At 36.1% G+C, this 14,991-nt stretch overlaps 1 protein-coding gene across 1 annotated transcript; it reads right to left on the reverse strand.

The window, feature by feature from the left end:
- Positions 1-2,103: 2,103 nt before the first annotated feature.
- LOC137387272 (histone acetyltransferase KAT7-like) lies at positions 2,104-14,208 on the reverse strand. The gene is made up of 14 exons (XM_068073624.1): positions 14,172-14,208; positions 12,083-12,138; positions 10,767-10,869; positions 10,410-10,592; positions 9,680-9,762; positions 9,414-9,494; positions 9,036-9,242; positions 7,094-7,291; positions 6,248-6,337; positions 5,422-5,562; positions 4,849-4,942; positions 4,408-4,554; positions 4,126-4,232; positions 2,104-2,543 (listed from the first exon to the last, which is right to left on the reverse strand). Exons 2-14 carry the CDS (start codon positions 12,095-12,097, stop codon positions 2,427-2,429), a joined length of 1,566 nt encoding a protein of 521 aa, XP_067929725.1. The 5' UTR covers positions 12,098-12,138; positions 14,172-14,208; the 3' UTR covers positions 2,104-2,426.
- Between the last annotated feature and the right edge of the window lie 783 nt (positions 14,209-14,991).

Genomic DNA, 14,991 nt, shown 5'->3' on the forward strand with positions numbered 1-14,991 from the left:
ACGAGGCGTCAAACCGATGTCTTACATTGCAAAAGCATTCAAAACTTTCATTGTTCATAAATTACTTCATCTGTCATATTTGTTCTTTTGCATACCTCCTAGAATAACATTCATTCCACAGTGATGATGCACCACTTTATATTACTACATCTTAATAGGCTAGGAAGTGGCATGGGTGATGCAAATAGACAAAGTTCTTTCATCATGGGCATATAATTTTATATAGTCTATACAACCTGACAATATACATACATTACCATATAGGCCTAATATATATGGAATAAAAAATAATAACATATACATATTTTTGCACAGTCTCACAACAAATGTGTACTTTCTATAAAGCTGTAGAATAAGTAAAACAATTACAATTAGTTTTTTTTTATATCATACACATACATGTATATGATTAATTGTAGATTTTTTATCAATCTATATATTTCTCAAAGTTTATGTGTCTGTGCCCAGCTATAAAAATTTAAATCTTGGAATTAAATTCCGCATTCTGATAGATTTGAACTCACGGAGATTGCAACCGCAAGCTTTAAATCCACGCGCTCTACCACTGAGCTATACAATGCATATTGATCAAAGACATTATCATATAGGCCTACTGCATAGCGTATGCACACGCTAAATGACGTATTATTTGAAACTATGACTTCTATTAACTCTATGAAACACGACGCTTTTTCATATTTTTTGAACTTCTATTTTCAGTTTTTCGTAAGGTTCAATTGCTATATCGCGATCAAGACCAATTTTTTTCAAGCGGACACTGGTATTATCTCCGTAGGAACAGCCTCTACAGTCTCTCTTCGTTCGGTCAGACAAAAACAGTACGATACTGTTATGGCTATTGAGCTATAAGGGATTGTGACAATTATGAGATAATAGTTTATGGCTATAGTAATCCTTTTGCTTATAACAATTCTGTTTACATCTGAAGCAAGATAGCCATATAGCGCTCTATTGTATTTTTACCATATACTAAGCTAATATTTATAAAGCTACTTTTGGTTCCATTTAAATACCCACAACATTTTCAGTTCAAGTTGTGTGTTTCCGTCAGTGAATAAACTACATTACAATCTACACTACTTCAGGCTTCAATTCTTTACAAGAATACAACAGATACCTCATTTTTACATTTGTACCAGTATTGAGAGGTACCAGTATCATCGTATTCAACGTTTTGATGAATAGCTTCTGGTGGAACAGTAAACTTTTTTTTATGCACACACACTTCTGTGCAAGAATTGTTATTTTTTATTTACCATATTCAGGGTTTTTATTTTGTTTTCTCAGTTCGCATTAATTGAATCATTACCGAATCATCTTTTATTGTAATCGTAGCAAAACATACTTAATTTAGTTATTACTTGCTAATTATTTCACATTTACATTTAAACCCTTTTATAGCTGTTTTATTTCTTTTAAATTCATTTGACCTCCACAAAACACTATCCTCATAGTCTGAAGTTTGAAAGTTACAATTGTTTGACAAAGTTTGAACACCCTTACAGTTGTTTTTGTTTTCTCTTTTAATTTATTTTAACTACACAAAACACTTTTTTCATGATATGAAGTTTGAAAATTAGAATGGCAAATGTTGTTATATGTTAAATACAAATAAATTTTCTGTCCAAAAACTTTTTTATTACCCGGGCATTCAACTAGTATGTATATACAATTACTAAAATGTTAACTCGAGAGAACTCTACACTATTAAAATAGAACTTCTGTGGAGTAATAATAACATTATAGATTGAGGAAAGAACACATAGCTAAAAGTTACTGCAAATCTTGTTTTGTGCAACCGCACTCTTCGGGTGACAATTGGTCACTTGTCACCTGAAGAGTGCGGTTGTGTAACAGCTAGCCACTGAGTAGTGCACTCTATTATATGACCTTGGCCTACATCTATAGGTAACTTGTTAGTTTTCAAGGAGGCTCTTCAACAAAGCACTCGGGAGAGGAATGAATTTTAAAGAATGGCTCGACACTGACAGAGTTTATTAGCTTCTTGGCTTGAGCAAGAGAGAATTTAAAAGTGCCTATATATACATAGTAGATACACCAATACCTGGTAACATTCTTAACCATTGCAATAAAGAGATAAATTTTCAGTAAATGTTTTATTCAACTGTACAATTCTGAAATAGTGATTCGCATAAATGGCAAATTACGAAATAAATACCCAGAAATGGAATTTATAAACTCTGTGACCTAAAGCTTATAATTCCTCGAAAGTTTTATCAGTATAGATATTGATTGTGTAACCAGATCAGCCATGTCTGTCTAATGGACTCTCATTACTGTTTTACACATTTAAAAATAGAACAATTCACTAGGAGACTTCAGAAGCAGTGATGACAAGTCTGGTAGCCAAGGGGCCGGAGAAGAAGGAACAATCACTCAAAAGGTCAGCAATTATTGTTAAAAACTGCTGGCTGCCATGACAGTTGTTTCGGATCAATAACACGAGGTTTTCTTATCAGGGATCGTTTCCTCTTTTGTTGCATGTACTCGTCAACCATGCTCTACAAGTAGCAACAACAGATTTACATGTATATTTTAACCGGCTGCACTTGGTTGAACCTGAACCAGTCTTCTGATGCTGGTGCACAACATGTTATGTGTCCAATGTAGGCATCCCTAAAAAAGTGTTCTTACTTCTGCAGTCACTCACCGAGTTTGCATGCTTCTAAGATTTCCAAACAGATAAAAAAGACTTAAATTTAACAAATTCTAGTTGATCGCTGTATCCAAAGTTTCATAAATTAACTTCGTGAGTTTCAAATGATCAACTTCATTCAACTGTTTATCATCATCTAATTAGACATAATTTACATAGTAGTTTACATCTAAGTTAAATAGAAATTTGTTATTATGATTTTAGTATTAAATTAAAAGTAAATTATATTAAGCATCTATTATTGAAAACTGATATGAGCCAAAATTACAAGCTGCCTTGCATACAGGCTGCTGCTCGCAAACAGTAGTTGCGTGTGCTTAATATTGCAGTTTCTATTTTGCTTTGAAGGATCCAATGTGAGTAGTCTTGCGACTTCCCATGCCTCAACGGATGTCATGTAGAAAGTAGCTCCGAGGCATAGAGACATGGTGATAACTAGCATGCATGTTGTTGACTGCAGGCGATAAACATAGATAGCCTGTAGAATATCAGTTTTTGACCATAATCATTATAATATTTTTAATAACAACAAAAATTTAGCACGAAGAAGTTATTACTGTTGTTGTTATTATTGTTGTTGTTAAAGTTCTTATGTCAGACCACCATATGAGGACTCCATTGCACAGTGTATTTCTGTGCAGCAACCTCTGCCAGTTTGACACAGAGACCTAACCAGACACGTGAATCGGACATAGCCAGTATCCTGAGACGCGCCTACTCACATCGATCGGTAAAATTTTTCCGAAAAAGGTCTTCGAAGTCCATGAGATTGGACATTAGTCTTCAGTATTTTAACCAATAGTCCAAATCAACCCTCTAATGATGGTGAGTAGCATTTTGCCAAAACTACCATGACTCAACAAGTCTCCGAGTGAAAAACTGGGTCATAACCAAATATTGCTAATACCATTTGAAACCATTTACACATTTCGGGTTCTTCTGATTAAGATGAATCAAAGAAGTAGGTTAATTAGTGTTTATTGCATCTTTCTATGGAATCTTGCCTTCTACTACTTTAATGAACTACTACAGACTCGAGGCGCTAAAATGGTAACCTGCAGATCCTTTTGAAACCTTTACTAGAATACGAGCCATGTTCATCCGTCTGAAGCCATGCTTAAAGATTAGAAAAAAATGCATCGCACAGGAATAGAACTGAGATATCCGGATTAGCAGCCAGGCACCATACCAACTGCACCACTGGACTACTTTACATCATAGAATAACTGTGCGCACACTTATTACACATGATGATCGCTCACGGCACACGGGTCAGCTCACCCTGTCAGCGTACTAGTATAGAGTACTATACTAGTAAATACTAGTACCAGGGGCGGCCTTACAACAAATGCTCTGCCTAACGTATATAGACATGTATATTCAGAGTATGACATAAAAACAAAGTAGGTGATACAATGAAAACTCACACTATTTCGAAGAATCACATGCTTTCCCTTCCAATATTTTAACATTCCTAACGACTGCAGAGTACTTATGACGTCATTGGCGTGTACGGATGTTTCTAGACTCAAGTCTAAAATGATGGTCATGTATATGTGAACACTTCATGATCAATCTGGTCAACTAATGAACATGTAAAGCGGATTGTCATAAAAAGAAAATGGTTTGTAAACAGGAAGTGCGTTAAGAGGAGGCGCGCGAACAGGAAGTAGAGAATGTGCAAGCAGTAAGTATATAATAAGAGACACCTTTGATGAGTATCTCAGCTGAGCTGTATTTATGAAGGTATTCCATCAAAAGCTCTTTCCAGTAACTTCTATAGGATATTAGCCCAAGGTCAGAGAGAGGTCGTTCAGGAGAGCCGATCTTACGCTCAGTTCTGCTGAGAAGATAGCCTGAAAAAGTGGCTACAGGATGTTACCCTGGACTGTAAGAGTGATCAAGCAGCGAGTGCAGAGAACTGGCAAGGCATCAATTTTGCTGGTAATTACTTGTCCAGGATCTGTCCATTGTGTGGATTATCAATAACATACTCTATTCATGCGTGTAATAGTGTAATAACGTAACATCCTGCATTTGAAAGTTGCTTGGTAATCAGCTGTCCACGCAATCCTATGTACTTTAGGATATCTCATAAGATAACTAGAGGATGCCTTATTCATGATTAAATAACCAGATTTGTTACATACTGAAGTCAATGAGAAGCTTGCCATAGCCCTGCCTCATATACTGTGGCATCGTCAGTATACACGATACATTGTAGTTGAGTATTGAGTGCTTCTCCTGTAATAAAGATGACACCGCTGAAGGCATTCATAAAGCTATCCTGTTATGGATCAACTGGTTGGATCTTGGTGAGAGCATCTGTGACAGTTAAACAAGCCTGTTTTTGTCTCACTTTAGGAATATTTGTCATAAAATTAGACATAGAGGGATTCATAGAGCTAAATCAATATAATTCCCTGAAAAAAAATACTTGCATACTCTTTAACGGATTCTGTCATAACGAGATGACAGTCGTGTGATCGACGTGAATCAGCTAGAAGACTCTGCAAGCGGTAATGACCCGGATAATGACCCGGATAATTAATGGAATGGCACTACCGGTCTCAATTTAAAATGGATTTATATAAACAAGAAAATAATATCAAACCATTTATACCATCCAAACAAACTATAGAAAGCTTGAGCGAGTCAGAAGATGTGACAGAAAGGAAGAATTAAGGTGATTCTATTGACCTCTTCAAGCAAGGCTCACCAACCTTGGAAAAATAGCCAACGATGTGACAGCCTTGGTTGTCAGCTTCGGTCATAACATAAAAGAGAAATGGCTCAACATCATAGTAGAGAGTCTTGTGGTCAAGGAAGAGCTTGGCAAGGAGACAGAGATTTTGACAGAACACCTGTAAAGACAACGAGAACAAGAGAATGAAGAACAAGCGAGAGATAGTTATGCCTAATAGCTACATATTCCGTGCCTGTCAATGCTGACAGGCCGATTCTGTTTGTCATTATATTAATAAATGATGTGAGAGGAGATGTAGCGGATATAGCTATCAGACATACTGATTCCTTTCGCAAGCTGTAATCTGAGCTCTGCAATTGCTCCCAGGAAAAATGTGTAGAATGTGGCAATACTCTAAACAAGTATGTCAGTTTTTCCAAATTTGTTTTTTTGCAATTTTATGCAAAAACTGGTGCAACTTTATTATTGAACAAAAAGATGCGACTCCGAGAGGCTATTGCACAATAAAAAAAATGACAAGACGCGAGAGTTTTTACAATCTTGAACATGTTTACTAGCAGAAAGAACAAACAACATCGCATCGAGTCAAGGTATTACAAAGGCACATGACCCTCATGAACTGCTGCATATAAGGTCAACAATAACTTCTAAAACACTCTTTCACTTTTTGTATCACACATAAAACAGAGGTGAAAGAAAGTGAATGCTATTTATTTAACCTAGACTTCAACAGATGGGCCGATGTATCTATTGAGTTCTTGCTCAGCTTCTATGGTAGTCCAGCTTCCTATCACTCTATTACGGACGCGCGAACAGCCTTACTCAAAGAACTGACTAGTTACCTTGCTTTTCTTCCCATCAACTTCAAAGACAGAGAGTGACTCCGACCTGTAAATTTCATTTCCTGGTGGATAGCGCCAGACACATTTCGTCTGCAACCATGCAAGTTTTCTTTTTATACTATTACAACAGGAGGTGTAAAAAGAGGTATCATCTGCGAGATTAGAATAGGAATTACGTTAGTCCCGATGCATCTTTCTTCGTGCACAACTTGGGCAACAGCTCAAAACAAGAGCAGCATCAAATACAAAGTTCCATATATTACTATCTTTCATCAAATACACGTGTGAAGGGAGGCTAAAAGGCTACATATAGCTAGATATCATAACATTATTTACACCTATAGATAGATATTACACATCATTTACATCTATAGATATATATCATACATCATTTACATCTACAGTTAGATATCCTACGTTATTTACGCATGTAGCTAAATATCATGTCAAACAGTTAATGATTAAAATATAGTACAAAATTTGTAACAGTTAAAAGTATGAAAAATATTTTACACTGATGCATAGACAGGAAACACTTGTTGAACCTGCCACAGGATGGCATATTCTGTGCATGTAAGCTCAAGGACCAAGAGGTATATAGGAAATGTAATGTCTTCTTAATAAATATTATATGACAATTTATAAGTACGACCTTGAGATGGCCTCTGGCAGACGACAATTACCTAACATCCTGAAAGGTTTTCTAAGTCTTTCTGATCGTTTCTTAGAGTTTTAAAACCAGACGGAGTTTCTAATTTCATTTGATTGATAAAGTATTTTTAAAGCCTAAAATTTAAATTTTGACAGGCTAAAGGCGGGTGCCCACACGGTAGTGACATGGCTCACCGAGTGTCTCCGGGCAATGGTTGGTGTTTTCATATACTTGAGACAGTACTCGCAAAGATAGAGTTTGCTTAGCCTGGCATACTCCTCAGGGTATGGTGATGAGTACCAGGTGTTTATCTCAAACCTTCCAATTACAATCTCCTTTATTTTATACTCGTGCACGTCCATGAGTTGGTAGTGGTGTGTTAACTCATACGTCTACAACAGTAGTGGTGTATTAACTCATACGTCTACAACAGTAGTGGTGTGTTAACTCATACGTCTACAACAGTAGTGGTGTGTTAACTCATACGTCTACAACAGTAGTGGTGTATTAACTCATACGTCTACAACAGTAGTGGTGTGTTAACTCATACGTCTACAACAGCCATTTATATAAAATAACCATAAATATAGGATAACCATGGATATAGTACAACCATGGATATAGTACAACCATGGATATAGTACAACCATGGACATGGTACAACCGTGGATATGGTACAGCCATGGATATAGTACAACCATGGATATAGTACAACCATGGACATGGTACAACCGTGGATATGGTACAGCCATGGATATAGTACAACCGAACCGTGGATATGATACAACTGTGGATATGATACAACTGTGGATATAGTACAACCATGGATATAGTACAACCATGGATATAGTACAACCATGGATATAGTACAACCATGGATATAGTACAACCATGGATATAGTACAACCATGGATATGATACAACCGAACCGTGGATATGATACAACTGTGGATATGATACAACTGTGGATATGATACAACCATGGATATAGTACAACCATGGATATAGTACAACCATAGATATAGTACAACCATGGATATAGTACAACCATGAATATGGTACAACCGTGGATATGGTACAGCCATGGATATAGTACAACCATGGATATAGTACAACCATGGACATGGTACAACCGTGGATATGGTACAGCCATGGATATAGTACAACCGAACCGTGGATATGATACAACTGTGGATATAGTACAACCATGGATATAGTACAACCATGGATATAGTACAACCATGGATATGGTACAACCGTGGATATGGTACAGCCATGGATATAGTACAACCATGGATATAGTACAACCATGGATATAGTACAACCATGGATATAGTACAACCGAACCGTGGATATGATACAACTGTGGATATAGTACAACCATGGATATAGTACAACCATGGATATAGTACAACCATGGACATGGTACAACCGTGGATATGGTACAGCCATGGATATAGTACAACCATGGATATAGTACAACCATGGATATAGTACAACCATGGATATGATACAACCGAACCGTGGATATGATACAACTGTGGATATAGTACAACCATGGATATAGTACAACCATGGACATGGTACAACCGTGGATATGGTACAGCCATGGATATAGTACAACCATGTATATCGCACAACCATGGATATAGTACAACCATGGATATGGTACAACCGTGGATATGGTACAACCGTGGATATAGTACAACCATGGATATAGTACAACCATGGATGTGGCACAACCATGGAAATGATACAACCGTGGATATGGTACAACCGTGGATATAGTACAGCCATGGATATAGTACAACCATAGACGTAGTATGACCTTGGATATAGTACAACCCCAGGCAAGTATGACCTTGGATATAGTACCATCTTGTGTTTAGCATAAATGGCACCCTCATCATCCTTACACACACAAATTCGCAAAAAAATACAGTAATGCCCATAACTTGCATGGGATGAAGAATTTGCCAGATAGCATAGCTTAGTAATGACATATAGTGGCTGTGCAATAGTACAGTATGCACACTTAGAGAGGTGCAGGAAGTGCACCTCTCCACCCAATTCATTTTAGTCTAGCTGAAAGCGTGTATGGGAAGGAAATTCACAAGCAATTGTATGATAGCCTACTCCGTCTTCAGCTGCTCTAGCCTGTGCCTCTCGAAATAGCCCAAGATCATATGCACTACTCATTCCATCTAGGAGAGGCTCCCTGTTTTTGTTATGAGCTTCTGAGTGCTCATCTAGGTTGTGCAGGGTGCTCGGGCTAACTCCATCAAAACGAGACCTTTTATTTTGAACATCCTCCTTCTTCTCTCTCTGCTCTCTTACAACAGCCTACATAATATTTCCTCTCACATTAAAGAGCAGACAGAGATGAAAATCAGACAAACTTTAAGAAGCCATTGCAAGTGACTCGCACCTCGGTTTCTGATTTAGATAAAACTACTGCAAGTGACTCTCACCTCGGGTTGTGATTTAGATAAAGCCATTGCAAGTGACTCTCACCTTGGCCTGTGATTTAGATGAAATTATGTCAAGTGACGTTCTCCGTATCATCTTGTGTTTCTGTCGATCATCATAAGCTTTCTAAAAACAGTAAATAGTATGATTAGAGCCAAGATTAAGGGTAAACCGATAACAACAGATCAGTGACTTCATTGTGAGCACAATCCCAACTCAGACATGGGTCTAAAAATCAAACCAGTATTAGGAGGTTTTCGAACAATTTAAGAAATTTTGATGCCAGAGTGATTATTAGTGATTGAGTGCACCTTGCAGAGGAAGCTGTCACTGTTGTGATAAATTGGACAGGCAGATATGGTAAAGTGACGACTTCGGCTGCCAGTGAGATGACCTAAAAAATAAAGACTGACATTTACATAAATAGAAGCATTTGCACTAACACAGCCATTCATAGAAAAAACTTAAAATCATATTCGTTGACATCAATTTCTAAATTTACACATTGACATAGATAGAAATCTGAATAGCTACACATGTACATAAACAGCAATATTTACACCAACACATGTATAGACAACAATTTTATTGTAAAGACATTAATAATTTGCATTACTCTCCTTGATAGACAACTGCATTCAGCACCTATCAGCTTATGATAGTGACTGCAGTAGTGCATTCAGCACCTATCAGCTTATGATAGTGACTGCAGTAGTGCATTCAGCACCTATCAGCTTATGACAGTGACTGCAGTAGTGCATTCAGCACCTATCAGCTTATGACAGTGACTGCAGTAGTGCATTCAGCACCTATCAGCTTATGACAGTGACTGCAGTAGTGCATTCAGCACCTATCAGCTTATGACAGTGACTGCAGTAGCCATTTTAGAGAATCACTCAGCTCCATTATAGAAGAAACATTTTATTGCAGGTCAGTAGGAGGGAAAGACCCTTTTTCTGCTGTTTCCTGTACTCCTGCATTTGACCAGCCTGTCAGCTGGCTTGAATACGATGGCAGCTCAACCCTATAGTGACTACTAACCTTGGCTGTCACACCCCTTCACAGGACATTGCTTTTGTTTCCCATTTTCACCTTTGGGAGACTTTGGAACTGGCTTGGACATACTCTCTGATGATTTTGACTTGGTTTTACCCATGTCCATGCCTCCCCCATCTCGAAATGGAGTTCTACTCGGACTCTCAGCAACCAGTTTAGTTCTGCTTCCTGTTATTAAGAAAAGTAAGGTGAGACAGCAGAAATGGTTGAAAAACAGAGACCCAGGTGTAGGAAACAAGAGATATACTTTTACATATAAAATTACTTGCGCACTGATACTGTCTGATGACTGAAACAATATTTCAGTGTTCGTCTTGAATTCCTGGAAAAAAAGATACTTACGCTGTAGCTTGGCCCGCTGCCGCTGGGTCTGGCCATGTGTGATAAGGAAATCTTCTTCTGACTTTTCCTCTAATGAGTCATCTTCCGACTCGATCACGTGAGACTAAAGCAAGACATTGAGAAATGATGCTAGAGATAAGCTGTTTAGGGCGCTCCGTAAAAAAATTGCTTGAATAAACAAAAGTTACCACAATTGATGAAAGCATCTGGCAAGTTTGCCGCAGCCAAGAGCACTACTTGATATTTAGCAAAAAGCAACTAATTGAAAAAGGTTTAGCTGATGTAAGTTCAGTCAAGTCCAAAACCTTTTAAAAGGAGTCGTTCGCTTTAGATAGTGAAAGCGCAACTCCAAATCAGAGATCAACAATTTCATCTACTAAATGTATTAGTGTACCAAATATGTTACACTCAATTCGGCATCCAGTCAATGTAAACAATTGAACTCCATAAATAATAGATAGTCTCACCCAGCTAACCGAACCCTTAAAGCACAAATCAAACTTGATATACACTTATATAAGAGGTGACAATTACTAAGTAACGGCTAATCCTAATTATAAAGCATAATTTTATTATTTCTTCAAAATGATAAGTGAACAATAACAGTATATCCTATATAATTGAAACACTTTCATGCATTACAAAAATTACCAAGCCAGTAAAAGAATTCAAACATCAGTGTATAATGATTTCACTATCACCTTCAATATACTTTGAAAGCAATGTTAAAAACAAACGTAGGCAAGCAATAGATCCTAAAATGTAGTACATGATAGCAATCTACCAAATTGGCTGTAAATTACGATCTGCTTCTATGTATTTTGATGCTTTTATTCAGCAAACAAAACGACTCCATATCCTAATTCAATGTTCCTTTATTGAAGGTAAATGTATTCTATTTTGGGCCGAGATCTGTTGTAATTATGGTGCATGTCCTGAAGTGTCAACTGCATCATGCTTGATGATTTTGTCGCTATATTATATTATCATGCTTATTCAGCTCTAATAACAGTCATTATTGTGGCTTCTGACAATCATGCTAAACTATACAAATTTGCCCTCAAGTAAAAATATTTTTGCAGCATTAAAATTTGGTGTGTAATATTCAAACCTCAACAACTATACTAGCATTTTGGTAGCTTATTTTAGGCTTGTAAAAGCTAGTTTTAGACTTTTCACTATCAGTCTAGACAAAACTGGTAGATATAAATATTAATTATGACATGAAATGATAGCAACAAGCACAATAGCAGTGAGCAGGCAGAGAAGCAAATGGTAGAAAATTTATCATTTGACAAGTTTGTTTTGAAACTTACCTTTCGCTTTGGCATTATACTTCAGATATCAAGAATCTCCTAATAAAATAGATAGACTAAAATACAAAAAGGTTATATATACATAATACAAGTCAGTCAAAGATATGGATTAGGATCTAGCAGCGAGTGCATATAAGAACACGTAATGTTCTTATATGCATTCTTATTGTTAAACTTTCTGGATGTATAAAAAAAGTTTCTATTACATACACAAGGTTTCTAGTTTAGTTCACTAATTGCACCTCATGGACAGCTCACTCTAGTCTGTGTTTCACTAACTGTTCCTAACATAAGATTTTTTGCAAATAGAAATAATCCCACAGCTGCAGCTAGTTGCAGGCTAAGTAACACCATGGCATAAATAGAGCTAGGGTAAGGGTTTAGAAAAGAAAAGTTAATGACACGCCTCATCTCCTCTCTATTAAATGAAAGTACAGCTTCAAGATATACTGAACAATGTTGGTCTATAATTTAGCAAGATATCATCTAATACTGGATAAAAATGAATTTCAATAAATTTTAAAAACTGTACCCACACATAGTTTAGGGTATCACTTACTAGTAAGTTATCTACTAAACTATTATTGTAATGCAAGAAACTTACATGCAGATTTTGCACAAAGATAAGTTTGTAGAAGTAGTTATTAAATTTGTCCATTCTACTAAGTTATTGGGTGAAAAAACGATCCCTTTGAAACGCACCACCACAAGAGCTGTTGTGTTATATGAGTAAATAGTTTTATGACACTTTCTTATCAAGTATTGCACATACGATGCTCACATGCCCAAACAAGTAATAATGAATATAGTCATTTCACATAGTTTAGTTTAGAGGTTGAACCTCAATGACAACCCATTTTATCATCCAGGCCAACTGTAATGAATTTAAAAGCATTATAATATATTTGTTCTATAGAAGCTAGTCTCACTTGCATATTCCCAATTGATGTGCCTTATAAAAACAACAGAATGGAATTGCCTATAATACTCCCAGATCACTGGCCTTTAACGATATTAGGCCTATTACATAAAGACAAAATGATGACAGCAATAAATGACTAGCATCAGGCATGGTACATCATCTATAAATTATAAGCATAACCATTGTTATGCCCCTTAAACCTTTATATATGAATGTACAATGCTTGTGCTTTTTTACATGCACTTATATGCCAAAAGGAGTTTGCAATTTCAGTCTCCAATGCATTTACCCATTTAAACTTGACAGCCTGGGCTTTTACTGTTTGTTAGCTAGGTTTTTACTTGTCCAAAATTTCTAGAGATTGTGTAACTGGCTGCGAATTCACTGCTAAATATAAAGTTATTAAAAGCTGTATTTTATATTGTAAATCAACAATAATGAAATAGATTGCGGCAATCAAGACCAAATTCTCATTATACGGTGGTGAATAAGCCACAATAAAACATAGTTTAATGATATATTTAACTGAAATTAATTGAGCTCTAGTTTGTTGATGTGTTGACAGACTGTTTATGTTTATCTTTTGATTACTCGTAGAAATATTTTGTGGCCTAATTTGGCAGAGTATTTATGGTGTAGTAATGAAACTGCTCAAGTTCAATGCACCTTACTCAAGTTCTCAAGAGTATATGACAGTGTACACGCATGAAGTCGCAAATCAAACAGCGTCTCACCGTAAGCTTATGCTTTAAATTACTCGGCATAATACGACATAGTTAAGCGTTTGCTAAATGTTACCATAGCTTTTATTTCCTATAGAAAACTATGATGAAGTGACTTAGAAGGAGTAGTTCTACTATTAGGTTTATATTTTATAAAGTATCATAAGTGACTTTCATATATATTATAATCCAATTAATTTGTATGATTATTTATGTGCTGTACATAAATTTTCAGCCCACAGGTTTGAAACCTACAATGAGAGCTTGTCATTTTATGAGTGAAAAGGTTTTTCTGTGTTTATCGAAAACACGTAACCTTATCTAAACAGACAACCCAAGTTTAATAACTTACTTAGTAGCTAATCAAAAGTTTACAAAAACGCAATATGCGCTTAATTATTGGTTATAAGTAAACTGTTTGCAATGATTATTACTGTTCCAGTACCTGGCTAAACCTGACACAATTGTTTGGCAAATTGCGCTGAAACCACTATTTAGACTGTATTCATCGATGCTTTCTTTGTGAAACTATAAAACCTCGACCTAAGAATGTCGACTTGAGCATCTAAGGCTTATGCAACATGAACTCCATTATTGACATTTCTTTTAGCATTTTGAGTAAGGGTCGCATGCGCTAAAACTAGTATGAGTGTACCGCTATTAATTACTTTTAAAAACTTCAACATCTTCTCTAATAAAATACCTAAGAAAACTTTCGTATTATGATTCATATAATCAACTACAAATCTTATTGCTTTTACTATAAACGATACTCCTTAAAGCTCAGTGCTGGTGCAAAATCGTGTAATTTGGCAACAGATTAAATCGTGAATCGTGATCTAAAGAACGTTGATCTAAAGATGCATTAATGAATAAATTTTTGAAAATTTAGGTGAATTTTGTATGTTTTTTTGTGTGGTGTTTTTTTATTTTAGCGGGGCTTATTTTGATGCTGCGTTTTTAAACCTTCATGCCTTTTAGTGGGCGCTCAAACTGTCCTAGCTTTGTTACAGGTTCATGATTTAAAGCAAAGATGAAAGTGTTGGTTGGTTGGGAAGGCTGCGAAAATAGTTAATAGTTGCTACGTAGGTCTATGCAACAAACTTTTGAATTTCAAAAGCTGTAAAATGCACAAAAACACCAATTTTATTACTTTTGTTCAGTTTTGCTACTTCTGTTCAGTTTTGGAACTTTTATCTTCGAGAGAAACTGTTCTAAGGCTGCATATATATATATATATATATATATATAATTGTTTCCTCACC

The sequence above is a fragment of the Watersipora subatra genome, chromosome 1 (assembly GCF_963576615.1).
Source record: "Watersipora subatra chromosome 1, tzWatSuba1.1, whole genome shotgun sequence".
Taxonomy (NCBI): Eukaryota; Metazoa; Bryozoa; class Gymnolaemata; order Cheilostomatida; family Watersiporidae; genus Watersipora; species Watersipora subatra.